Raw genomic sequence first — 26,688 nt, 5'->3', positions numbered from 1 at the left:
GCCACTAAATTAAAAACACCTCACCACCACGAAATTAAAAACACCTCACAGCCACGAAATTGAAAACACCTCACAGCCATAAAACACGCAATAAAAACACCTCACAGCCACAAAATTAAAAACAACTCACAGCCACAAAATTAAAAACAACTCACAGCCACAAAATATGTAATTAAAAACACCTCACAGCCACAAAACACGAAATTAAAAACACCTCACAGCCACGAAACACGAAATTAAAAACACTTCACAGCCACAAAACACGAAATTAAAAACACCTCACAGCCACGAAACACAAAATTAAAAACACTTCACAGCCATAAAACAAAATTAAAAACACTTCACAGCCACGAAACACAAAATTAAAAACACCTCACAGCCACAAAACACGAAATTAAAAACACTTCACAGCCACAAAACGCAAAATTAAAAACACCTCACAGCCACAAAACACGAAATTAAAAACACTTCACAGCCACAAAACGCGAAATTAAAAACAATTCACAGCCACAAAATTAAAAATAACTCACAGCCACAAAATTAAAAACAACTCACAGCCACAAAATATGTAATTAAAAACACCTCACATCCACAAAACACGAAATTAAAAACACCTCACAGCCACAAAACACGAAATTAAAAACACTTCACAGCCACAAAACACGAAATTAAAAACACCTCACAGCCACGAAACACAAAATTAAAAACACTTCACAGCCACGAAACACAAAATTAAAAACACTTCACAGCCACGAAACACAAAATTAAAAACACTTCACAGCCACGAAACACGAAATTAAAAACACCTCACAGCCACGAAACACGAAATTAAAAACACCTCACAGCCACGAAACACGAAATTAAAAACACCTCAGCCATGAAACACGAATTTAAAAACACTTCACAGCCACGAAACACGAAATTAAAAACACCTCACAGCCACAAAACACGAAATTAAAAACACTTCACAGCCACAAAACGCGAAATTAAAAACACCTCACAGCCACAAAACACGAAATTAAAAACACTTCACAGCCACAAAACGCGAAATTAAAAACAATTCACAGCCACAAAATTAAAAATAACTCACAGCCACAAAATTAAAAACAACTCACATCCACAAAACACGAAATTAAAAACACCTCACAGCCACAAAACACGAAATTAAAAACACTTCACAGCCACAAATCACAAAATTAAAAACACCTCACAGCCACGAAACACAAAATTAAAAACACTTCACAGCCACGAAACACAAAATTAAAAACACTTCACAGCCACGAAACACAAAATTAAAAACACTTCACAGCCACGAAACACGAAATTAAAAACACCTCACAGCCACGAAACACGAAATTAAAAACACCTCAGCCATGAAACACGAATTTAAAAACACTTCACAGCCACGAAACACGAAATTAAAAACACCTCAGCCATGAAACACGAAATTAAAAACACTTCACAGCCACAAAACGCGAAATTAAAAACACCTCACAGCCACAAAATGGTTGCTGGCAGATCTTGTGCGACCTGTAGGAATATTTGGGGGACAAAGCACAGAGAGAGAAGTTTGGCCTCGATCTGTTCAGGCGTTTTGGAGGAAATTGGATTTTAGTGTTTTTCACTCAAAACAATATGGCGGCCGAACCACGTGACCTGTGACGTCATAATTACCATTAAAATATTCTGCAGACCGCGTCCCTCCTATGATAAGAAATTTGCTCTCAATCGGTCCAATTATTGCAGAGAAAATGGTTTTTAAAGGAAAACAGAAAAAAAAATTCCCCAAAAAATGCCCCAAAAAACTTCCTGGATCCGGAATAATTTCCTGAGCTTCACCAAAAACTAATCAATTCTTCCTTATCCCAAGTGCAATCATCCCACCAACTTTCATCCAAATCCGTTCAGAACTTTTCCAGATATCTTGTTCACAAACTCACAAACACACACGCACACACGGACACGATCGAATGCATTACTCCCTGGTGAGAGTAATAACATTTGACCCAAACAAAGCCAATATAAATCTGACGTAACAAACCCAGGCAGTGCATAATCAGCAGAGGCGGACAGGCCTAATGTGTTTGGCCAACCAGAGAACCAAAATGGCGGCCGTATAATTTTGTCTTTGTGCTATGGTGAGTGGAGTCAATCGACAGATGTGGTTGTGGTCCGGTAGACACACAAAACATGCAATGAAGGGAGCGGGAGACAAGAGGGTAGAGAGAGAAGCACACAAACACAATAACAGAAGAGAACAGGGACGCCGGTATATTTGTGGAAGTGGGAGGGCTGGGGGAGGAGGGAGGGGTACACGGTATAAAGCAAATGAACACTTCTAGGAACCCCAGGAAAGAAGCTGGGGATTCAACGAAGCCGATTTGGGGCGTTTTAATGGGGGTAGAAAAGATCGAGGTTTTGGATGGGGGAAGATAAGAGATGGTGGTGAACAGCTGTTTTAAAGACCTGGAGGGAGGAGAGGGATTGAAGAGAGTGCGGGAGTTTGTTCCAGAGGCGGGAGAAAAGAGGAATGAAGGAGTGAAGGTGATCAGAGAGTCTTGATTTTGGCAGTTTCACCAGAAGAGGGTTTCTGGCAGATGTTGTGTGTCCTGCAGGAATATTTTGGGGACAGAGCACAGGCAGAGCAGGGGGAGCAAGGCCGGAGAGGAGTCGGTAGAAGACAGAAAGACCACCTACCTGCCTGCAGGTGAGAGAGTGAAAGGCTCTCAGAATCTGCTTCATCGCGGGAGAGGCCAATGATTCTGAATGCTTTGCTTTCAACCGCGTGAAGCCGATCTAGGTGTGAGGCAGGAGCACCAGCCCAGAGTGGAGAGCAGTATTCCATCAAGCTAAGGATGAAAGCTTTGTATGTGGTGAGGAGCTCATAAGTTCCCAGAAGGGACTTCGCACAATGGAGGATGCCCAGTCGGTGACTGGCTTTGGAGGCCAGCTTGGAAATGTGGTTTTCCCAGGAAAGATCATGGCAGATATTGAGACCCAAAAGCTTGAGTGACAGAGTTAGGAATAACTTAACTTAATAAAAGTTCGTTTAAAGTTAGAATAAACTTAATATAATAAACTTAATAAACAAAGAACTTAACAAAAGTTAGAATTACTTAATTAAGTTAGGAATTATCATATTTACTTATGATTAGATGAATTTGAAACAACTAGTACACCTGCTTAACTAGTACAAATAACTCGTACAAATAACTAACTAGTACATGAAATAACTAGTACAAATAACTAACTAGTACATGAAATAACTCGTACAAATAACTCATTAGGATATGAAATAACTAGTACAAATAACTAGTACACCTGAAATAACTAGTACACCTCCCCACAGGGGTAGCAGGAAGGGTCATTCCTCTGCAATATATAGATTACAGTAGATCTACAGTCGGGCCGCAATAACATGGGTGGTGGGGGAGTGGTGGTTGTGTCATTTTCCAAGTTTCTTCTTCTGGAGTGCTCGCCACTTGGCTTTAGCATTCGAGCAAGCACTGCATTCAAAACCATTGATAAGGAACGGCTGGCTTGGCAAGCGCGAGCTAGCTGCTTGGTGACTGAACACACCCCTGAATTGAACACTGAGTTTTCTTCCTTTCCGTTGAGTGTTAAACAGCAGTAGCGACTGTTTCAAAAGGCTGCCACGAAAAACAACACATTAGCGGCAGGAAGGGTCAAGTTATTAACCCATGTGAGATATATAGATTACAGTAGATCTTTGCTCAGTTCCCGAAGTAAAATGTGCTCCACAGATGTCGGGATTCCTCCAAATTTCTTTGAGTTTAGTGTTAAACAGAATGAGCGACTGTTAAAAAGGTAATCATAAGTGATTGTTGTTTATAATATTTTTTTACTTCAGATAGGGAATTTATTTTACTTCCCGGTGTGTACCTTGGTTTAGAATAGGTACACCGCATCCCTGCGTGTCGTAAGAGGGTTGGCGTCAGGAAGGGCATCCGGCCATAAAAACATTGCCTCAAAAAGAGAACCATGACAATTACAACTACATATGGGCAGGGTACAGCCCGAAGTGGAGATCGGTTTCTGAGGTTTGGAACATGGAATGTAGGGACAATGACAGGGAGATCAGGAGAAGTGGTGGAAGTATTGGTCAGAAGAAGAGTGGACATATCTTGTGTGCAAGAGACGAGATGGAAGGGAAGTGGTGTGAGAATGGTGAAGGGTAGGCAGGGACAGAAATACAAGTTTGTGTGGCAAGGGTGTCCGGAGGGTGTGAATGGTGTTTTGGTGTCCTGTTTTCTGAAGAGTTTGTGGACAGTGTGGTGAGTGTGACGAGAGTGAGTGATAGGTCAATGATCGTGAAAATGATGATTGGAAAGCTCTTGGTGAACGTCATCTCGGGATATGCTCCGCAGGTTGGTCGGAGCGATGAAGAGAAGGACAAGTTCTGGTGTGCGACAGAGAAGCTGATGGAAAACGTGAAAGATGAGGAAGTTGTTGTAGTGGGAGGAGACCTAAATGGACATGTGGGAAGAAGTATGGACGGTTTTGAGGGAGTTCATGGGGGTTACGGATATGGTGTGAGAAATGGAGAAGGTGAAAGGATTTTGGAGTTTGCTGATGGAGCTGATTTGTTGATTTGTAATACTCAGTTCCAGAAAGAGGATAATAAGCTTGTTACATACACGTCAGGTGAGTCGACGACAACCGTTGACTACCTGATGGTGCGTAGGCGAGATCGGGGGCACCTCCGGGACACAAAGGTGATTCCGGGGGAGGAGGCTGTTTCACAGCACCACTTGGTCATCTGCGACATAAGGGTGAAAGGTGCGAGGAGAGCTCGGCAGTGAAGTACCAACCGAGAATGAAGGTGTGGAGGTTGAAAGAGGTGACAGTAAGGGAGGCATTAAAAGAGAGGCTGAGTAGGGTAGAGGATTATGTGGTTGAGCTTGAAAGTGGTTGGATGTCAATGAAAGACTGTATGTTGGGAGCCGTTGGTGAGGTATGTGGATGGACAAAAGGACCACCGAGGCACTCGGAAACATGGTGGTGGGATGATGAAGTTGGAAAGAGGATTGACGAGAAGAGGAAGAAGTTCAAGGAGTGGCAGAAGGCGAAGGGTACGGGAGCAGAAAAAGCAGAGCATGAAAGTTATAAGGCAGCCAAGAAGGCTGCAAAGAAAGAGGTAGCAAAGGCGCAGGAGGCATGTAGGAAAATGTTCGGAGAACGCTTGGATTCGGAAGAGGGTCAGAGAGCAGTATTCAGGATTGCAAAGCAGATAGCGAAAGAGAGGTGTGATGTGATGGGGGTGAGTTGCTTGAAGGATGAAGTGGGACAAATCGTTTTGGACCCAGATGGAATTAAAGGAAGATGGAAAAGATATATGGAAAGTGCTGTTGAATACAGAGAATGAATGGGATGGCAACATAGACAGTAACCCAGTTTTAGGACGGCAGAGAAGATAACTAAGAAGGAAGTTGAGGAAGCAATAAAAGCAGTGAAGAGTAGAAAAGCGGGAGGGCTGACGGGAGTTGTGGGAGATATGTTGAAGGCAGCAGGAAGTTGGGGTGTGAAGAGAATGACAGAGATCTGTAATCTGGTGGTGAAAGAAGGCCGCATTCCAGTGGATTGGGAACTGAGTACCCTCGTCCCTCTATACAAGGGGAAAGGTGAACCTCTGGAGTGTGGCTTGTACCGAACGATAAAGTTATTGGAGCATGGAATGAAGGTATTGGAAAGGGTGTTGGAGAGGAGGATAAGGAAGAAGGTGAAGATCGACAAAATGCAGTTTGGGTTTATGCCAGGAAGAGGAACGACAGACGCGCTCTTTATTGTGAGGCAGTTGCAGGAGAGGTACATGGAGAAGAGGAAGAAGTTGTTTCTTGGGGTTGTTGATCTGGAGAAACCATTCGATGGGGTTCCACGCGAAGTATTGACATGGGCATTGAGGAAGTTAGGAGTGGAGGAATGGTTGATCAGAGTAGTGATGGCAATGTACAAAAGAGCGCGGACAGCTGTAAGGATGAAGGACGGGAACAGTGGTGAGTTTGAGGTGAAGGTGGGAGTGCATCAGGGGACAGTACTAAGTCCACTACTATTTGTAGCTGTGATGGAGGTGCTGGCTCAGAACGTGAAGGAGGGTTTACCGTGGGAGTTGTTGAATGCAGATGATCTGGTGTTGATTGCGGAAAGTATGGATGGACTGAAGGAAAAGATGAACAAGTGGAAGGAATGTATGGAGACAAAAGGTCTGAATGTGAATATAGGAAAGACGAAGGTGATGGCAAGTGGTAAAGCATGTGCTGAGGTGGAAAGAACTGGGAAGTGGCCATGTGCTGTGTGCAGGAAGGGTGTCGGAGTGAACTCCATTCAATGTACATTGTGCGCTGAGTGGGTTCATCAAAAATGTAGTGGTCTGAGAGGGTCATTCACCAGGGTGGCAGCTACATTCAAATGTAAGGTGTGCACAGAGGGAGCTGCAGATGGAGGAAATGTTGAGTTGGATCTTGGAGACGGCGTGAAGCTGGAAGGTGTGAAAACATTTTGCTACCTCTGAGATATGCTGAATGGAGAAGGTGGATCAGACTCGGCAACGGTTGCTCGAGTGAGATGTGCATGGAAGAAGTTTCAGGAATTGAGTGGCGTGCTGATGATGAGGGGAGTGTCGTTGAAGCTGAAGGGAAAGGTGTATGCTGCATGTGTGAGAAGTGTTATGATTTATGGGAGCGAGACATGGGTAATGAACGTAGAGCAGTAACGAAGGCTGGAAAGGGTGGAAATGCAAATGGTTCGGTGGATGTGCGGAGTATCGTTGAGAGAGAGGAAGACAAATGATGAATTGCGAAAGATGATGGGAATAGAGCCTATGATTGATGCTGTGAAGAGGAACAGGTTGAGATGGTTTGGTCATTTGTTGAGGAAGGATGAAAGTGACTGGTTGAGAAGAGTGATGGAAATGAATGTAGAAAGAAGTGCAGGACGGGGAAGACTGAGAAAGACTTGGCTAAAGATGGTGGAAGAAGAAATGCGGGCAAGGGGGTTAACAAGGAGAGATGCAGAAAATAGGGCAAAATGGAGAAGATTGTTATGGGGACCGCAAGGCTAACCCCCGCTCTAGCAGGGAAAATGGCCTTAAAATGCATGTTGTAGATAGGGGCCTGTGTTCCCATGAAACACCACAATAAGCTATTTATAATTGTTGACATGGCATTTATTCAAAGAGAAAACATCTTTTGGGGAGGGGGAGATATTATTATTAATAATTTTGTTTTGTAATAACATTGATATTGTGCTATTGTTATTCGAAGTGTCCTTGGAAAAACGCCACGATAAAGCTTTCTTAACATGGATATACACCTCAATACGCAACCCCATTGGCGGGGAAGACCCCCTTGGCGGAGAAAACTTCCTTGGAGAGAGTGGCAAATTAATTCGCTACAACCTTCACCATGAGACCCTTAGTCCTCCTGTCAAGTTTGGATGAGATTGGATAAGTAATGACCGAATGTATCACGGTCAAAATCGTCAGACAGACCGACACCAAATTGCGTATTTTAGTATGATACTATGGTGGAAAGTGACAAATGAAAGGTAGGCCAGAAGATGTGACAAAAGGTGGTTGAAGACTGAAAGATCACCAACAGCTCAACAGCTCTGTTTTGATAAAACTGGCTATTCATAGTTACTTATCGCTTGTCCAGCAAATGCAGTGACATCATGGTGATGCAGTGGCAGAGATCATTGGGTAGCTCATTTCAGAAGTTGATTGGTTACATATAATATAATAATAATACCTCAGGCGACTTCGTCAAAGGAGGCATAAAAATCATCACAATCAGTCGATCATTGGTTATTAATATTACCTAATCATTTATATTATCGAATGAAGGGTATCCAATATTTTGACCGACTTTTTTTGCAGCTTATTCCTTTTGTTTTGCATACCTCTTGCATTACAGACGCGCACGGTGGCGACACCAAGCCAGGGTGTGTGGGACATGCGTGGTAAGCAGTTCTACAGTGGCATCGAGATCCGCCTATGGGCCATTGCTTGTTTTGCTCCTCAACGCCAGTGCCGTGAGGATGTTCTCAAGTACGTGATTGATGTCTCTTTTGCTGTTACATCGACTTTTCGTGAAGATAAAATGTCTGCATTTGCTTAGTGTGAATTTAATGTAACGTCATACGTCATGATGCCTGGCAGGATGGCCTAGAGGTACAAGCACGTGTCTCAAAGTTGTCTAGCCTGGGTTTGAATCTCGGCCCAGCTTTAAACTGTCATTTCAGTGTTTCACAGGCAGGGTGATTCAACATTGTGTCTGCCATCCCTTGGATCGAGGATAAGCTGGGTATCCCATCTGCCAGTATTAGGTGGTGGATGTTAAAAATTCCATGGTGTTCTTCGCGAAGAGTAGTCGAGCAATCACTGGCACCATCAGCAATTTTGGCACCATGAACAAATTCCAGCACCATGCACAAATTCTGTCACCATGAACAAACTTCCGGCAACATGAACAAATTCTGCAACAATGAACAAATTCTGACACCATTAACAAATTCCAGCACCATGCACAAATTCTGGCACCATGAACAAATTCTGCAACCATGAACAAATTCTGCAACCATGAACAAATTCTGCAACAATTAACAAATTCTGGCACCAGGAACAAATTCTGACACCATGAACAAATTCCGGCACCATGCACAAATTCTGCAACCATGAACAAATTCTGGCACCATGAACAAATTCCGGCACCGTGGACAAATTCTGGCACCATGAACAAATTCCAGCACCATGAACAAATTCCGGCACCATGAACAAATTCCAGCACCATGCACAAATTTTGGCACCATGAACAAATTCTGGCACCATGAACAAATTCAAGCACCATGAACAAATTCCAGCACCATGCACAAATTCTGTCACCATGAACAAACTTCCGGCAACATGAACAAATTCTGCAACAATTAACAAATTCCGACACCATGAACAAATTCCAGCACCGTGCACAAATTCTGGCACCATGAACAAATTCTGCAACCATGAACAAATTCTGGCACCATGAACAAATTCTGGCACCATGAACAAATTCTGACACCATGAACAAATTCCAGCACCATGAACAAATTCTGGCACCATGAACAAATTCTGGCACCTTGAACAAATTCTGCAACCATGAACAAATTTTGGCACCATGAACAAATTCTGGCACCATGCACAAATTCTGGCACCATGAACAAATTCTGCAACCATGAACAAATTCTGGCACCATGAACAAATTCCGGCACCATGAGTAAATTTTGGCAAAATTAACAAATTCTGGCACCATGAACAAATTCCAGCAACATGAACAAATTCCGGCACCATGAACAAATTCTGGCACCATGAACAAGTTCCGGCACCATGAACAAATTCTGGCACCATGAACAAATTCCACCATGGACAAATTCCAGCACCATGAACAAATTCTGGCACCATGAACAAATTCCGGCACCATGAACAAATTCTGGCACCATGAACAAATTCCACCATGAACAAATTCCAGCACCATGAACAAATTCTGGCACCATGAACAAATTCTCGCACCATGAACAAATTCTGGCAACATGAACATATTCCGGCAACTTGAAAAAATTCTGGCGCCATGAACAAATTCCGGCAACATGGACAAATTCTGGCAACATGAACAAATTCCGGCAACATGGGCAAATTCTGGCAACATGAACAAATTCCGGCCTGCCAACCTGCCTGCCTTTCGCCTGTGCTTGTGTTTGTTTGCCTGCTGCCTGTTCATCATCCTGCTCGTCTCCTCATCACCTCTTCGTCATTTTGCTGTCTCCTCGTCATCCTGCCCATCACCTCATCGCCTGCTCCGTGCCCATCTTCCCCCCCTCCCCCCCCCCCCCCCCCGCTACAACCAGAGAGAGATAAGTCACCTTTCTTTGTCCCTTTCCCTCTCTGTGCATGTGTCTGGTGTGAGGCACCTTAGATTCCTTTTGATTTATTTTACCTCATTGTTTACCCCATTGTATATAGTTTTTGTTGAATTCATCTTCTCCAGTTATTTTGTTTTGCTCGGGAGTAAACCCATTTGGTTTTATAAAAGCCTTAAGGTTCTCGTGAATCTCCTCAGTCCCGCACACGAGTGTAAATAACTCATTAATTGCCACAGTCTGGTGGAGTTAAAGCCTGATTGGTCCATTTGCTTAGTGGCTGTGTTAATCACCCTGAACAAGACACTATTTATCAAATGTACAGGAAATCTCTCATGGCATATGAAATAGAGCGAAGTTGATGGAGCGCCGTTGCAACTCCCCATGCTCCACACCTAAAGCAAAGTTGAAAGATGGCAAAAAGTTCCACCAGGAATATCAAATTCCACCCAATATCAAATGTTTATCAAATATCAAAATATCAAATAAGTAATATCAAAACTATCAAAATATAAATAAAATATATAAGTAATATCAAAATATCAAAGTCAATATCAAAAAGTTCCACCCAATATCAAATTTGACTTCATATAAATCTTCTGTTTTGACCCCTGTGGCCCTAAGTCCCCACCTCTTGGGGCATGAACTGGGGGTCAAATCCAAAAAATCATTACATATTTAATGCATCCCCCAATGTTGATTGCACATGCAAAGTTTCACTTTAAAAATGTTTCAAAATGTGCCCGGAATCGCATTGTTAGTTGACTTATTGACCCCTGCCTCAGAGCCCCAGGAAGCAGGGCCAAAAGTGATATTGCTTTTGCACCTTCTTACCATGTGATGCTCACAACTACTGAGATTGGTGAATTTCTCCACAACCGTTTAGGAGGACATTGGAAGACGGACAGATGGACTGACAGACGGAGCCGATTACAATGACAGACGGAGCCGGGATAATTACCACATTACACTTTAGTGATGAGGTCACCCTGACCAACTTTTTTCTTCTCAGCTGATGGTGTTTTCTTCTCTTGTGGCTATTCTCTGCATCCATTTAGTGAAATTATTTATGATAAGCAAAATAGAATCCACAGAATGTCTGTCATATTAAAATTTAATTGGTTGTGCATGAAGAATGAAAGATAACCGTCCTTGTTTGCTTGTCTTTATCTAGTAAATGTTGTGTTTCATCACACTATGTGCTCATCTTTTGGATTATAAAGCTGGTAAATTTAATGGAGTTTTCATTTATATGAGGGATCTGTGGTTTTGTCACCTTCTGTATTTTTGTGTCTAGTCATCTGTGATACTGCTTATTGAACTCTGAAATTGCCCGTCAAATAGAGGTTTCACTGACCAGCTGCGAAAGATCTCCAAGGATGCCGGGATGCCTATCCAGGGGCAGCCCTGTTTCTGCAAGTATGCACAGGGTGCAGATTGTGTTGAGCCCATGTTCCGACACCTGAAAAACACCTACATGGGTATGCAGCTCATTGTCGTCATTCTACCTGGGAAGACACCCGTCTACGGTAGGTCTTGGTACATGAATGATTCTCCTTCCTCTTTAAAATTCACAGAAGTTGCATTTGAAGGGATCGATGCATGTCATCCTCGCCCCTAATCCGGTCACCTTCATCCCTGTATCTTACAGCCGAGGTTAAGAGGGTGGGGGACACACTTTTGGGCATGGCTACACAGTGTGTTCAAGTAAAGAATGTGATGAAAACTTCACCACAGACGCTTTCCAACCTCTGCCTCAAGATCAATGTCAAGCTTGGAGGCGTGAACAACATTTTGGTTCCACACATACGGTAAGGTGACGTTAATCTGAACCGGTTACTTTATGCTTGATGCATTTAATTCCTGGCTCGTCAACAAAGATTAGGATGAGGAACAATGAGTGAGGTTAGACACTTCATTCTGGAGGGACGGTGAGGATAGTAGAATGTGGTTTGCAGAGAAAAGTGAGCATTGATGGTTACAATGGAAATAGCCAAAAGAGCACGGGCCTACTTAAAAATTACGAGCAAGTGACGAGGCACAATTTCTGACAGATGGTTCCGTAACAGTCAACACAAGTAAATTAATTCAAATTTCGGTTGAATTGAAAACACACAGAACAAGTAGTCCAAGGACTAAAATAGTTCACTTCCATCAAAGTAAAATACAATAAAATAGGAAAAAAAACAAAAAATAAAACATATGCATACACATGACCACTACAAATAAGAATCACAAAATAAAATCAAACAGATACCATATTATAGTAGATAATTATAACTATGCAATACTTTTAAAACAAGCATTTCTAAAAACAATCTAAAAACAAGGATTTCTAAAAACAATCTAAAAACAAGCATTTCTAAAAAGAAGAATATAAAAACTTCTAAAAACAAGCATTTCTAAAAACAATCCAAAAACAAGCATTTCTAAAAACAATGATGTAAAAACAAATATTTCTAAAAACAATATAAAAACAAGCATTTATAAAAACAATCTAAAAACAAGCGTTTCTAAAAACAATAATGTAAAAACAAGCATTTCTAAAAACAATCTAAAAGGCATTTCTAAAAACAAGCATTTCTAAAAACAATAAACTAAAAACAAGTATTTTTAAAAACAATAAACTAAAAACAAGCATTTCTAAAAACAATATAAAAACAAGCATTTCTAAAAACAATAAACTAAAAACAAGTATTTCTAAAAACAATAAACTAAAACAAGCATTTCTAAAAACAATAATGTAAAAACACGCATTTCTAAAAACAATAATGTAAAAACACGCATTTCTAAAAACAATAATCTAAAAACAGGCATTTCTAAAAACAAGCATTTCTAAAAACAAGCATTTCTAAAGTCAATAAACTAAAAACAAGTATTTCTAAAAACAATAAACTAAAACAAGCATTTCTAAAAACAATAATGTAAAAACACGCATTTCTAAAAACAATAATCTAAAAAGAAAGAAAATCACTTAACAAATGATAAAGAAAATAGTCCCTCTCTCTATGGGCACAGGCCTGTTTGCGCAAAATCTGAAAGTAATGTGATGGGTAAGCAAAATAAAATTATAAAATATAAATAAAATAAACGCCGTTTTTGAGTAATAAATAGGGAATCTTGAACAGCACTCATTAGAAGCATACCTCCGCCAGGCTGAACAGTTTACATTTTGTATCCCACTGATAGGCTGGTTCTGGATTCAAACCTGAACCAAAATCTAATCAGCTTGTTCTTGTCGCTTTCCCAACTCATCCACCTAGTTTTGTCATAACTCGGCCATAACGTTTTGAAATATCGTGCTATACTGTATATCATTTTTTGCCTCATCTCTCAATGGTGAAGAATTGCTTTAAAAAACTTCTCTGATCTAGATCCGGATTCAAATCTTTACCAAAACTGAATCATGTCGTCCTTGTACACACCCAACCTCTCCACCAAATTTCGGCCAAATCCATCCACCACTTTTTGAGATATCCTGTTCACAAACAAACAGACAAACAGACAGACAGAGGTGAAATAACCAGACTGACAGACAGGTCCACCTTCGCTCCACTATTCCAGTTGAGGCCTCACTAAATCTTTGCACATTGTTAACACTACCTGTTTCGATTTATAATGTACCCCCCTGTGAATACAACCTAAAACACTGTTAGCTTTACATATTGCTGTCTAGCACGGTGTTGTCTGCTTACCCACCTCCACTTCTCCTCCCCCCACATCTATTTCCATCTCCAGGTCCTTCTCCTAAGTCACATACTCTAAGACTACCCCTTGCATTATATAATTCATGTTTTTGTACACCACTTCTTTCCTGTTCCATCTACAGGCATTGCATGATGTCATCACCGGGCACCGAGGGGGGCCCGGCGATGATGCGCACTGAAAGGTAGTACTCAGTTTTCACTCCGGTTGTTTTCTTGCTTGTTTGTTTGTCTCAGGCACCTTTTGAGCTAGGAAGCTGATATTTTTGAGCTGGGAAACTTTTGAGCTAGGAATCCAAACAAGAAACTTACTGTTTGTTTTTAAGGATGTCATAAAGGACACAAACTTGTGGAAACACAAACATAAAGGACTTGACTTCCGTTTCCGGTCTTGCTGGCGAGGGTTCGTTTATTCTCAGCTCTCCATGCTATCCATCGAAATCGAAGTTAAGTAATTGTTCCCATTTGTATTTTCGTTATAACTATTTATTTTATGGTGTATATATTGTCTCCCGACGAAGATTTTCGGTGCAAATCTTTCATACCTGTATTGAAAATCGTGTTAATTCGGGTCGTGTTTTGAGGCCTTGTAGTTGTACAGTGAACACTGTACAACCTTGAGGCTTTGTTTTTCTCTCAGCGGTCCGTGTTTTTGTGATCCAATAACTTTCGTTCTCTGTTTTCCCAATCTTTTCACCCCATAGCCCGCTTCCTTGTGTAAATCACAACTCAAAAAAATCCAAAAAAAAAACATTTCCTTCTCTGTTCTCATTCGTTTATTCATTCTTATTCGTTCGTTCGTTCGTTCTTCGACGACGTGTTTCTCCCCCATTTCCCCAGATAGATTGTCAAATTTCAACTCGTTATTTTATCGTCCATGCGTTATTGTTTTGATTATAGTTACTTTTGGTTTGAATTTCCTGTAACTTGTAATTATTGAATCGTGTTCTGCTCCTCGTGTGCGGCCTTGTAGTTGTACCCCCGTCGGTGTTTGTTATCTTAATCGTGTTTTGCTTGGCTCTTAGTTTTTTTCCCTTCTACCCCGAACATAATACTTTGTCTAACGTTCTAAATCCCCACCTCCCCCCCCCCCCCCCGCCCCCAAAAACCAAACAAACAAAAAAAAAACCAAAAACATTTATTTTCCTTTCTCCACGTGTACTGTTGACTCATCCTGTATTTTCTGTCCAGGTGTGCTGTTCGCCCCGCCCCCATTAACTCCTTGCCATCCACCGTTTGCCCTTCACGTGACTCGTGGTGGTCCCTCTCGGCTCTCCCCCCGTTGGTATTTTTGTGCACATAAGATTGTTCACGGTTCTGTTTAAATATTATTTAAATATGTATAACCTTTCCCCTTCAGTGTTTTACTCAGTGGTATTTTACAACACACTGTTTTTCTTCCTATTTAAAAGGCTTTTCTCAATTTCCTCTCCAACTCATTCCACCTCAAAAAAAAGAAATTCAATATCTTATACGTCTCCCTCACTACATGGTCTAAATTCACATTCATTCCATCCCTCCTCCATCATTCTGAACCGGATTGCTAACTTGAAAATCACAACAAACCCAATTTGTTTTCAATGTTCGTCTTTCATTAATCATCCACTTTCTAAACTCCCCTCTTGCCCCTCCCATCCAAATCCCTCCCCTTGCACCTACACTCCTAAACTCCCCCCTTGCCCCGCCACTCTTAAACTCCCCCCCTACCCCTCCACTCCTGAACTCCCCCCTTGCCCTTCCACTCCTGAACTCCTCCCTTGCCCTTCCCCTCTTAAACTCCCCCCTCACTCCTCCCCTTCAAAACTCCCCCCCAACCCCTCCCATTCAAATCTCCCCCCATACCATTCCTCTCCAATTCTCCCTCCTCCCCCCTCCTCCTCAAAGCTGCCTCCTCCCCACTTCGTCTCCCTTCTATCTCATACCTCCACCCCCCCCCCAACCTTCTTCTTTCCTCTGCCCCCCCTCAAACAACCCCTCTCTGTGCCTCATCCCTTCACCTTCAAACCTTTCATCCTCCTCATCCTTCCCTTTCTTGGAACTCTTCTGCAATCGCTGACACACTAACAACTGCTCTCCCTACCTCCCCCTCTCATCCTTCATCTTACCCTACTCCTCCCCTCCCCTGTCCTGTACCCGATGCTCCCCCTCTCTCTTCATTAACGGTATGGACCTCAAACATCCGGGGCCTTCGCTCAAACCTGACTGATCTCTCCATACAGGTTGCTTCTGACAATCCAGACTTGATCTGCTTAACAGAGACTTTCCTCCTTCAAGATGTCTCTGATTCCTTAATATCTCTTCCTGGTTACTCCCTCCTCCGGTATGATAGACCTGAGCCTCGGCCTGGTGGTGGGGTGGCTATCTTTATCAAAAACTCTCTTCCTCACTCTCCTTGCACTGCCCTCTCTCCTCCTCACCCCCAGGAGTACCTCTGGCTACGGCTTCCTCTCCGCTCCCACCTTTTGTTCATATGTGTTCTGTACCGTCCCCCAAACAGTGATGACTCCATCTACATTTCACTGTCTGACAACATGGACCAACTTCTATCCACTCATCCCAACTCTCTCTTCCTCATATGTGGTGACTTCAATTGTCATCATGCCACCTGGTTGGGTGTGGGTTCCTCTCTCACCAGTCATGGCACCTCAGCAAAGGACTTCTGTGACTCACTGGGATTGACACAATCTGTCAATTTCCCGACCCGGATCTCAGCCAATGGAGTATCTTCTCTTCTAGACTTGGTTATGACTAACTTCCCTGCTAATGTCTGCTGCTCTTCTTCTGCTCCAATCGGTTCTTCTGATCATGTGCTTGTCAAAGTGGACATCTCTCTGGCCATTCTCAGAGAGCCTCCTCAGCGTCGACGAGTCTGGCATTTCACTCAGGCCGACTGGGACGGTCTTCAAGCAGCCATCAATCGTCTGGATTGGTCTCCCATCTCCACTGCCTCTGACATCAATTCTTCCTGGGAATTCTTCCAAAGCAAACTGATCTCTCTCATGCACAGATTTATCCCATCTCGCCTTCAGTTGTCTTACCCTTCCTCCCGTCCATGGTACACTGAATTTTGTGGTGAGGCAGTTGCCCTGAAACAACTTGCCTTTGCCTCTTAGAAGGCTAATCCAACTGAAGGAAATCTCAGTTCCTTCCACCAAGCTCGGAACAAGTGTGTGTCTACCCTCAGGAGTGCCAGGAAGCACTATCTCTCCTCACTCAAGAATGAACTCTCAAACCTGTCTCCTTCCTCCAAATCCTGGTGGCGTCTGGTCAAATCCGTTGCTGGTGTTTGTTCCCCCTCCATCCCCTCCCTTACCTCAAATGGCCACACAGTTGACATCGCACGTGACAAAGCCGAATGCCTCAACTCTGTGTTTGCCTCAAAATCCTTAGTCCCAAACCCATCTCTCTCTGTTCCCACCTTTCCCAGTCGAACCAAACTGCTCCTGGACTCTGTGACCTTCTCTCCTGACAAGGTGGAGGAGTTTTTGTCAAACCTCGACTCTGATTCTGCAACTGGACCAGATGGCATCAGCCCACGGGTCCTAAAATCCTGCTCTGCCGCTCTATCTCACCCTCTCTCTGTTCTTTTCACCCTATCCTTTGCTCAAGGTCATCTGCCAGCATCCTGGAAATCAGCAAACATTACCGCTTTACACAAAAAAGGTGCAAAAACAGATCCTTGCAACTACAGACCAATCAGCCTGCTCCCAATTATCAGCAAAGTCATGGAATCCATCATTGCTTCGGATATGAAATCTTTCCTCTTCTCCAATGGCTTGATCTCTGATCATCAATTTGGTTTCAGACCAGGTCACTCTACTCTGGACATGCTGCTTCTGCTGTCTCAACAATGGATGGAGGTCCTCAATGCCAAACAGGAAATCAGAGCTGTCTCCCTTGACATATCATGTGCCTTCGATACGGTCTGGCACCCAGCTCTGCTCACCAAACTCTCCTCCTATGGTATCCATGGAAATCTCCATGCATGGCTTGCGGACTTCCTCTCTGGTCGTAGTCAACGTGTGGCCCTGAATGGATTTCTCTCATCTCCCCTTCCCGTTCAGGCTGGAGTTCCCCAAGGCAGTGTGCTGGGCCCTGTGCTTTTTCTGGTCTTTATCAATGATCTCTCCGACTCTCTGGAAAATCCTCTGTATCTCTTTGCTGATGACTCCACTCTCTGCCGCTCCATTCCTCTTCCCTCAGATCGGCAGTCTGCAGCCTCCTCACTCTCTGAAGACCTGGACAAAATCACAGACTGGTCAAACATGTGGAACACGTCTTTCAATCCTGACAAATCTCACACTCTTACTATGTCTCTCCGAAAAGATCGACTGGACAACCCTCCCATCTACTTTCTCAACAATCCTCTCCAAGAAGTTCTGTCGCTCAAGCTTTTGGGTCTCACCATCTGCCATGATCTTTCTTGGGAAAACCACATTTCCAAGCTGGCCTCCAAAGCCAGTCGCCGACTGGGCATCCTCCGTCGTGCGAAGTCCTTCCTAGGCACACCTGAGCTCCTCACCACATACAAGGCTTTCATCCGCAGCTCAATGGAATACTGTTCTCCCCTATGGGCTGGTGCTCCTGCCTCACACCTGGCTCGGCTTCACGCTATTGAATCCAAAGCTTTCAGAATCATTAGAATCTCCCGCGATGAAGCTATCTCTGAGGGCCTTTCACTCACTCACCGCAGGCAGGTAGGTGGTCTTTCTGTCTTCTACCGACTCCTCTCCGGCCTTGCTCCCCCAGCTCTCTCTGTGCTCTGTCCCCCAAATATTTCTACAGGTCGCACAAGATCTGCCAGCCACCCTCTGATGGTTAAACTGCCAAAATCTCGGCTCTCTGCTCACTTTCACTCTTTCATTCCTCTTTTCTCCCGCCTCTGGAACAAACTCCCACACTCACTTCAATCACACTCCTCCCTCCAGGTCTTCAAAACAGCTGTTCACCACCATCTCTTATCTTCCCCCATCCAAAACCTTGATCTTTTCTACCCCCACTAATTCACCCCAGATCCACCTTGTTTGAAATTCCAACTTCTTTCCTGGAAGTCTTGGCAGTGTCCATATGTTTTATACCTCTCCCACCCCCCCCCCCCCCCCTTTCCCATGCCTCCCTCCCAAAGCCCTCTCCCTCCCACAGTTCTCTCCATGTCTCCATGTCTCTCGGTCCCTGCTCTCAAATGTTGTGTTTGTGTCCTTCCCCCTCTCTCCCCATCTTGTCTACCGCTCCCGATGTTATTTGTTTTGTGTGTCTGTTTGTCTTTCTGTGTGATTAATGTTCGCTCTTTCACGAGCCTCGATCTTGTATACAAAAAAAAAAAAAAAAAAAAAAAAAAAAAACAGACACGAAGAACTAATCAACTGCAACTACTGACCCGACCACATAATTATGTCAACTTTAAAAGTGTCAAATTATGTCAAATAAATCAAATTAGATGATTATGTTTATGTCAACATTATGACATCAATAGACCTTCACTGTAAGCTTCAGTGAAGCAAATAATACCACGATTTGATTATTTGACAGGTCTTCATCAGTAAATATCCATGTATTACTGACTTTGTTTCTCTCTCTCTCACTCTCTCTCTCTCACTCACTCACTCACTCACTCTCTCTCTCTCCCTCTCTCTCTCTCTCTCTCTCTCTCTCTCTCTCTCTCTCTCTCTCGCTCTCTCTCGCTCTGTCTCGCTCTGTCTCGCTCTCTCTCGCTCTCGCTCTCTCTCGCTCTCTCTCGCTGTCTCTCGCTCTCTCTGATTTCCATCTCACATTGTCAGGCACATATCGATACAGATCTACTTTTTAAAATTACATAATAACATTTTAAATGTGTAAACTGATAAAAAGTATATCTGCGAGTGCAACAATAACATAACCAGTCAATAAAGTGGTGCAAAAGATGCTGTATCAACAACGGTAAACTTCCAAAAAACATATTTTCCTACAACCTTCAAAATCTTTCTTTTATTTCAATTGAATTATATACTTAAACACCATAGAACACAAATCGGTTTCTTGGAACTTTCAAAAACCTTCCATTTAGCAGTTCTTGGCCAAAATAATACGGCATTTTACGTCATCTGAAGCAATCAAATTGGCCACTCGCAGACACGCCCCAAGTCCTTTTTTCTCTCATGACTGCGTGGGGTAAGGTTTCTCAGGATGTTATGCAACATTGCTGTGTACTTATAACAAGTTAATAAATGAATGATCGTTTTAAGGCAATTTTTCCCCGCTAAAGCGGGGGTTAGCCTTGCGGGCCCCATGACAATCATGGTTCCCTGTTTGAGGCAATGTTTTTATGGCCGGATGCCCTTCCTGACGCCAACCCTTGGTCGCCTCTTACGATGCGCAGGGATACGGTGTACCTATTCTAAACCGGGGTACACACCGGGATCATTCATCCCAGCAAGCTGGTATTCAATTTGCCGACCTCGGAAGGATGACAGGCTGAGTCAACCCGTCTGGCGTTATTTCAACGGCATGACAGGGTCTCAAACTCAAGATCCTAAGATCTTAAGCCAGCCACCTTAACCGATAAGCCATCACCAGACTTATGACTTCACTTTGGTGTGAGCTAAAAGCAGTTGCGACAGTGAAACATTTTGAAACTCTCTGACTTATTCAACTTCTTTAACAAGCATGTTTCCTTGACAATGGTTTGTCCCAGATGGAAAACTGTTACAAACCACAAAGTTATGAACCACGGTGGAAATTAAGGTGAAAAACCAAACTCATAAAATGATTTTTGTTTGTTTGTTTCTTTCTTTCTTTTGGGATACAAGATCGAGGCTCATGTAAAAGCTAGCACATTAAACACACATTAGCACATAAAACACAAAAAAACATAAACGGACACATAAAACAATAAATGGAGTGGGAGACAAGATGGGGAGAGAGAGGGAAGCACTCAAGCACAACAGTAGAGGACAGGGACATTGGGAGATCTGTGTAAGGGAGAGGGCTTGGGGGGAGGAGGGGCGGGGAGGGAAGGGGTGCACGGTATAAAACAAATTGGCAAAACTAGGAATTTCAGGATTGAAATCAGAGATTGAAAGAGGTATATCTGGGGTGTCTTAACGGGGATAGAAAAGATCAAGGTTTTGGATGGGGGAAGATAACAGATGGTGGTGTAATAGTAAACCATAACTTTGAGATTGCAAGAAAGTTGCTTCTTTTATTTGCAATAATGTGTTGATTTTTCATATGTTCTGATCTAGGCCTGCAGTTTTTCAGCAACCTCTAATTTTCCTGGGGGCCGATGTGACCCACCCACCAGCAGGTGATGGGAAAAAGCCCTCCATCGCTGCCGTAAGTATCGACACTTTGCAAGGAGATTTTGTTTATTCAGGCATTCAACTCTCTTTGTAATAAGTAAATTTTGATGTAGGTCGTTGGCAGCATGGATGCGCACCCCAGCCGCTACTGTGCCACGGTGCGAGTGCAGCAACATCGGCAGGAAATTATCCAGGATCTTGCCACCATGGTGCGTGAGCTTCTCATACAATTCTACAAGTCCACGCGCTTCAAGCCCACCCGGATTATCCTTTATCGGGATGGGGTTTCTGAAGGTCAATTTCAACAGGTACATCATACTTCCAACCGAACGTCATAACATTTATTTATTTATTTGTCTGATTTTTGTTGTTGTTTTTTATTTATATCTTTACATATTCACTTCCTTCCTCTGTTCTTATTTCATCATTTACAGCCATCATTTGCAGATGTATATCACCAAATATGTTTGGCTGGCTCGTTCCTTGCCATATTCTGTCTTCTGTGAGATCAATTAACTTAGAGATATGTATGCTTCTATCTTTATCATCTCTGCCAAATGATGGTCAGTGTGGGATGTAGGAAAGGTCGATGCATGGTGAGGCAAATGGATGTCTCTGTGGATCAGGAGTATAAAGAGTTATCATAAGGTTGAAAGAGTTATCATAAGGTTGAAAGAGTTATCATAAGGTTGAAAGAGTTATCATAAGGTTGAAAGAGTTATCATAAGGTTGAAAGAGTTATCATGACGTTGTCAAATGGCTTTTATTATAACTTAATATCGCGTCTAAAATCATCTGCAACTGCAACACACTGGTATCTACTTACTTTTGTCATCTGTTACTTTTATGATGTCGTCAATCTTCTTTTTTTGCATACCCCATCACGATACACATTTTGGAGATTATAGGCCTTTGATTTATGCATGGAAGTGAAGTGCAAATATTAAGGCTTCTGACATTAAATCCATCATTGCTTCGGATATCTGATCTTTCCTCTTCTCAAATGGCTTGATCTCGGATCATCAATTTGGATTCAGACCAGGTCACTCTCCTCTGGACATGATGCTTCTGCTGTCTCAGCAATGGATGGAGGTCCTCAACACCAAACAGGAAATCGGAGCTGTCTCCCTTGACATATCTCATGCCTTCGATATGGTCTGGCACCCCACCCTGCTCACAAAACTCTCCTCTTACGGTATCCATGGAAATCTCCACGCTTGGCTTGCGGACTTCCTCTCCTGTCGTAGTCAATGTGTGGCCCTAAATGGAATTCTCTTATCTCTCCTTTTTGCCCAGACTGCAGTTCCTCAAGGCAGTGTTCTGGGCCCTGTGCTTTTTGTAATCTTCATCAATGATCTCTCCAACTCTCTGGAAAATCCTCTTTATATTTTTTCTGATGACTTCACCCTCTGCTGTTCCATCTCTTATCCCTCAGATTGGCAGCAGCCCTTTCACTCTATGCAGACCTGGACAAAAATCACAAACTGGTCAAACAATTGGAACATGTCTTTCCATCCTGACAAATCTCACACCCTCATTATGTCTCTCAAAAAAGACTGTCTGGAAAACCCTACCATCTACTTTCTCAACAATCCTCTCAAAGAAGTTCTGTCACTCAAGCTTTTGGGTCTCACTATCTGCCATGATCGTTCCTGGGAAAACCACATTTCCAAGCTGGCCTCCAAAGCCAGTCGTCGATTGGGCATTCTCCGTCATGCGAAGTCCTTCCTTGGCACACCTGAGCTCCTCACCACATGCAAGGCTTTCATCCGCAGCTCAATGGAATACTGCTCTCCCCTCTGGGCTGATGCTCCTGCCTCACACCTAGCTCGGCTTCACGCTGTTGAATCAAAAGCATTCAGAATCATTGGAATCTCCAGTGATGAAGCTGATTCTGAGGGTCTTTCACTCTCTCACTGCAGGGAGGTTGGTGGTCTTTCTGTCTTCTACCGACTCCTCTCTGGCCTTGCTCCCCCTGCTCTGTCTGTGCTCTGTCCCCCAAATATTCCTGCAGGATGCACAAGATCTGTCAGCAACCCTTTTCTGGTTAAACTGCCAAAATCAAGACTCTCTGCTCACCTTCACTCTTTCATTCCTCTTTTCTCCAGCCTCTGGAACAAGCTTCCACACTCTCTTCAATCCCATTCCTCCCTCAAGGTCTTCAAAACAGCTGTTCACCACCATCTCTTATCTTAACACACACCTCCATCCAAAACTTTGATATTTTCTACCCCTGCTAATTCACCCCAAATCCACCTCATTCAAATTCCCTGTTTTCCTTCCTGAAAGCCCTTGCTATCTCCATCTTGTTTATCCTGTGTACCCTGCCCCAGCCCTCTCCCTTCCACAGATTTCCTGATGTCGCTGTTCCCTACTGTTTTTGTGCTTCCCTCTCTCCCTCCCACTCTTGTCTCCTGCACCCTTTATTATATGTTATATGTGTTAGCTCTTACACGAGCCTAAACTAAGCATACAAAAAAAAAAGAAATGGGTGGGGGAGGGGGGCGTGTGAAAGAGGAATACACTTCAAAAATTTAGAGTGATTAGGATATATCCATGGTCGGGACAGATGATTCCTGCAGTCCGGAAGTGGAGTTTTTCAACCATGTGTTACATATTCATGTGAATGTATGTGAAGTACTATTCAGGTCTTTGCTTATCAATGTGTAGTCGATTAAGGGTTGTTGTGATTAAAGGGTCAGGAGCCCTTCTGGGAAAAAGGAGACCGGAAACGGAAGAAAAAAAGACACGAGGTCCGGGAGAAGCGATGATTCTTCTTCTTCCTCGCCCAGCTCCGAGGAGAGTGGGGATCGAGATTGAGCAGCGTGGAAAAGCTGCGTTCCCAAGCCCGTCTGGCGAGAGGAGTTACCGGGACGTGTAACTACCCTTTTGACACGTCAAGTTGCCGTGGGTCCGTGCACGGACCCAGCGTCCGGCACAGTTCGCTGCACCGTCTACAAGGACGCGTACGGGTCGCACTTTGGGGCCTCGCGTGCGTTGCAAGCGGCGCTTGCTTTGCCCGCTTCGCTTGGCCAGGAGGGGTGTGCTGCAGCCGTGGTTCCCGGTACGGTACGTGCCCGGTGGAAGCACGTCCGCCCGGGGTTCGTTAAACCGCCCGTGTGCGGCGAAGCCGACCATCATCTTGGTCAGGAGGGGCCCAGAGACATTGTGAGGGACAGAGACCAAAGGGGTCGTGAGTACCCAAGGGGTCGGGAGTGGGGAAAGGGGACACACGTATGTAAGGTGGCCATCTTAATCATCTCGGGGATTGATTGTTGATTGTGGATTGTTGATGGTTGATTGCTCGGGGAATATATCATTGATTATTCCGGATCCTTGGTGTGGGGTTTTTTCTTGGTTGGAATTCATATTGATTGCGTTACGAAAGCGCATACATAATAAATCTTTCTGGCGGAGTTCCTCTCACGGTCCGGGGGTCACCGAGACCAGGTAGTCACCGGGAGGACCACGTAACAGAATTGGGGGCTCGTCCAAATTACGATTTGCGGATTCGCAATTGGGTCTACGTCCGGGATCTAAAATTGTATAAAATAATATTTTTATTAATTGAAATTTATTAATTAAGTATTAATTGGTAATTTTTTGGGGAAAGTGGGGTAAAGTCTTGGGTGAAGGTTAACAGGTGTTAACGATAGGCACCATGGCGTTTGTGGCACAGAACTTTGCGGTAACCCCGAGTGAGGCACAGTTCCGAGCGTTACTAAAGTCGGACCTCTTGAAATTGGCCAAACATTTTAACTTGGAGGTCCGAACTAATTTGAGGAAGGCAGAGTTGCAGACCACGGTGATACAGTCTATGGTGGGATTAGGAACATGGGACGAGTTAGCCTGGCAGTGGCTACCCGAAGAACCAGAAGACGTTGAGCTCCGGAAACTGGAGTTGCAATTACGGAGCCAGGAACGGATCAAAGAAGAAGAAAGGAAAGCAGAAAAGGAAAGAGCAGAAGAAGAAAGGAAAGCAGAAGAGAGGAGAGAAGAGAAACAAGCAGAGGAAAGGAGAGTGGAACGAGAACTCCAGGAAAGGTTAAAAGAAGAAGAAAGGAAAGCAGAAGAGGGGAGAGAAGAGAAACAAGCAGAGGAAAGGAGAGTGGAACGAGAACTCCAGGAAAGGTTAAAAGAAGAAGAAAGGAAAGCAGAAGAGAGGAGAGAAGAGAAACAAGCAGAGGAAAGGAGAGTGGAACGAGAACTCCAGGAAAGGTTAGCAGAAGAAGAAAGGAAAGCAGAAAAGGAAAGAGCAGAAAAGAAAGGAGAGTGGAACGAGAACTCCAGGAAAGGTTAGAAAGGATGAAAACAGAGGAAAGGAAAGCAGAAGCAGAGGAGAGGAGAGCTGCAAGGGAACTCGAAGCAGAGGAGAGAAAAGCGGAAAGGGAATTGAAGGAACGTGACATGGCACTTCAGCAAGAAATTAAATTCAAGGAGCTGGAGTTAATGAGAGAACGGGGAGAGGTACCACCCTTGCTGACGGGGTCGACACCTCGCCAGAACACCTGGGATGTGGGCAGACATGTGAGGCTGGTTCCACCCTTCAGTGAAAAGGAAGTCGCTAATTTTTTTCCACACTTTGAGAAAGTGGCTCGACAGTTAGGCTGGCCGGAGGAGGCCTGGACCATACTAGTGCAAAGTGTGCTGGTGGGAAAAGCTCAAGAGATTTATTCGGCGCTACCAATGGACCAATGTGCAGATTATGAGGTATTGAAGAAGCACATCCTCAAAGCCTATGAGTTGGTTCCGGAAGCTTACCGGCAAAAATTCAGGAATGCCAGGAAGAGGGAGAGTGAGACCCATGTGGAGTTTGCCAGAGTGAAAGAAAACATGTTTGATCGGTGGTGTGAGTCAAAAGGAGTCGGGAAAGACTTCGAAACATTGCGTGACTTGATCCTGGTGGAGGAATTTCAACAGTGTGTCCACGAGGACATCAAAGTGTACCTGCAGGAAAAGAAAGTACCGAAGTTGTGGGACGCAGCCACCATGGCAGATGATTATGCCTTAACACACCGGATAGGGGTCCACGAACCTAACTCCTTGCCTAGATCTCCGCAGGGGAGGTGGGGAACAGCAGGTGCGGAGAACGACAATACATGGCGGCGGCCTCGAGAGGATTATGGGGACAACGCGGATACCCCACCTGTTCGAAATCAGAGGGCTGCGGGCCCAAGACAAACTTATATTTCGGGGGGCCCGAGGCAGACCACGAGTTTTTCCTCCGGGCCTACTTGCGCTTTTTGCAAGAAACCTGGACACTTGATGTCCAGTTGTTACCGCATGAAAAGGGAAGACCCAGAGCAGAGTCCGACTATTACCACTCCGAATGCGATGGCAAGCGTAAGAAATCGCCCACAGAAGAGTTACCGACCATTTATTTATGAGGGGTTGGTCTCACTCAAGGGAGACTTGACTAACCCAAGACCGGTTAGGGTTTTGAGGGACACAGGAGCCCATCAATCCTTAATGCTTGAAGGCATTTTGCCATTGTCAAAGAGTACCGCAACGGGTGATAGTGTTCGGTTACAAGGGATCGGTGGCTGTGTTAGTGCCCCACTTCATGTCATCCATTTGGAATCCGATTTGGTGTCAGGACCGGTCACCGTCGGTTTACAAGCCACGCTTCCTGTAGAGGGAGTATCTGTGATTATTGGGAATGATTTGGCCGGGGGGCAAATTTATGGTAACCCGAGGGTTGGTAAAGAGCACAGCAGGGAAAATAACACCCCACCAGCTCGGGATGGCGACAAAAGTTCCAAGTTATTTGTAGGGGGACTGAACTTCAACACAGAGGAAGA

The 26,688-nt window shown here is 44.0% G+C and overlaps 1 protein-coding gene across 3 annotated transcripts in view; it reads left to right on the top strand.

Moving 5' to 3' along the window:
• LOC137417989 (protein argonaute-2) overlaps window positions 1–26,688 on the top strand; it is a 122,195-nt gene that overhangs the window by 69,146 nt on the left and 26,361 nt on the right. For all 3 annotated transcript variants that reach the window (XM_068103926.2, XM_068103925.2, XM_078774673.1), the window contains exons 11-15: window positions 7,932–8,065; window positions 11,251–11,435; window positions 11,558–11,717; window positions 20,831–20,921; window positions 21,001–21,195. In XM_068103926.2, coding sequence (XP_067960027.2) covers window positions 7,932–8,065; window positions 11,251–11,435; window positions 11,558–11,717; window positions 20,831–20,921; window positions 21,001–21,195 — 765 coding nt within the window. The remainder of the gene's footprint in view (window positions 1–7,931; window positions 8,066–11,250; window positions 11,436–11,557; window positions 11,718–20,830; window positions 20,922–21,000; window positions 21,196–26,688) is intronic.

This window comes from Myxine glutinosa, chromosome 3 (assembly GCF_964187855.1).
Source record: "Myxine glutinosa chromosome 3, kmMyxGlut1.1, whole genome shotgun sequence".
NCBI classification, from domain to species: Eukaryota; Metazoa; Chordata; class Myxini; order Myxiniformes; family Myxinidae; genus Myxine; species Myxine glutinosa.
This window is presented reverse-complemented; position numbering and strand designations above follow the sequence as displayed.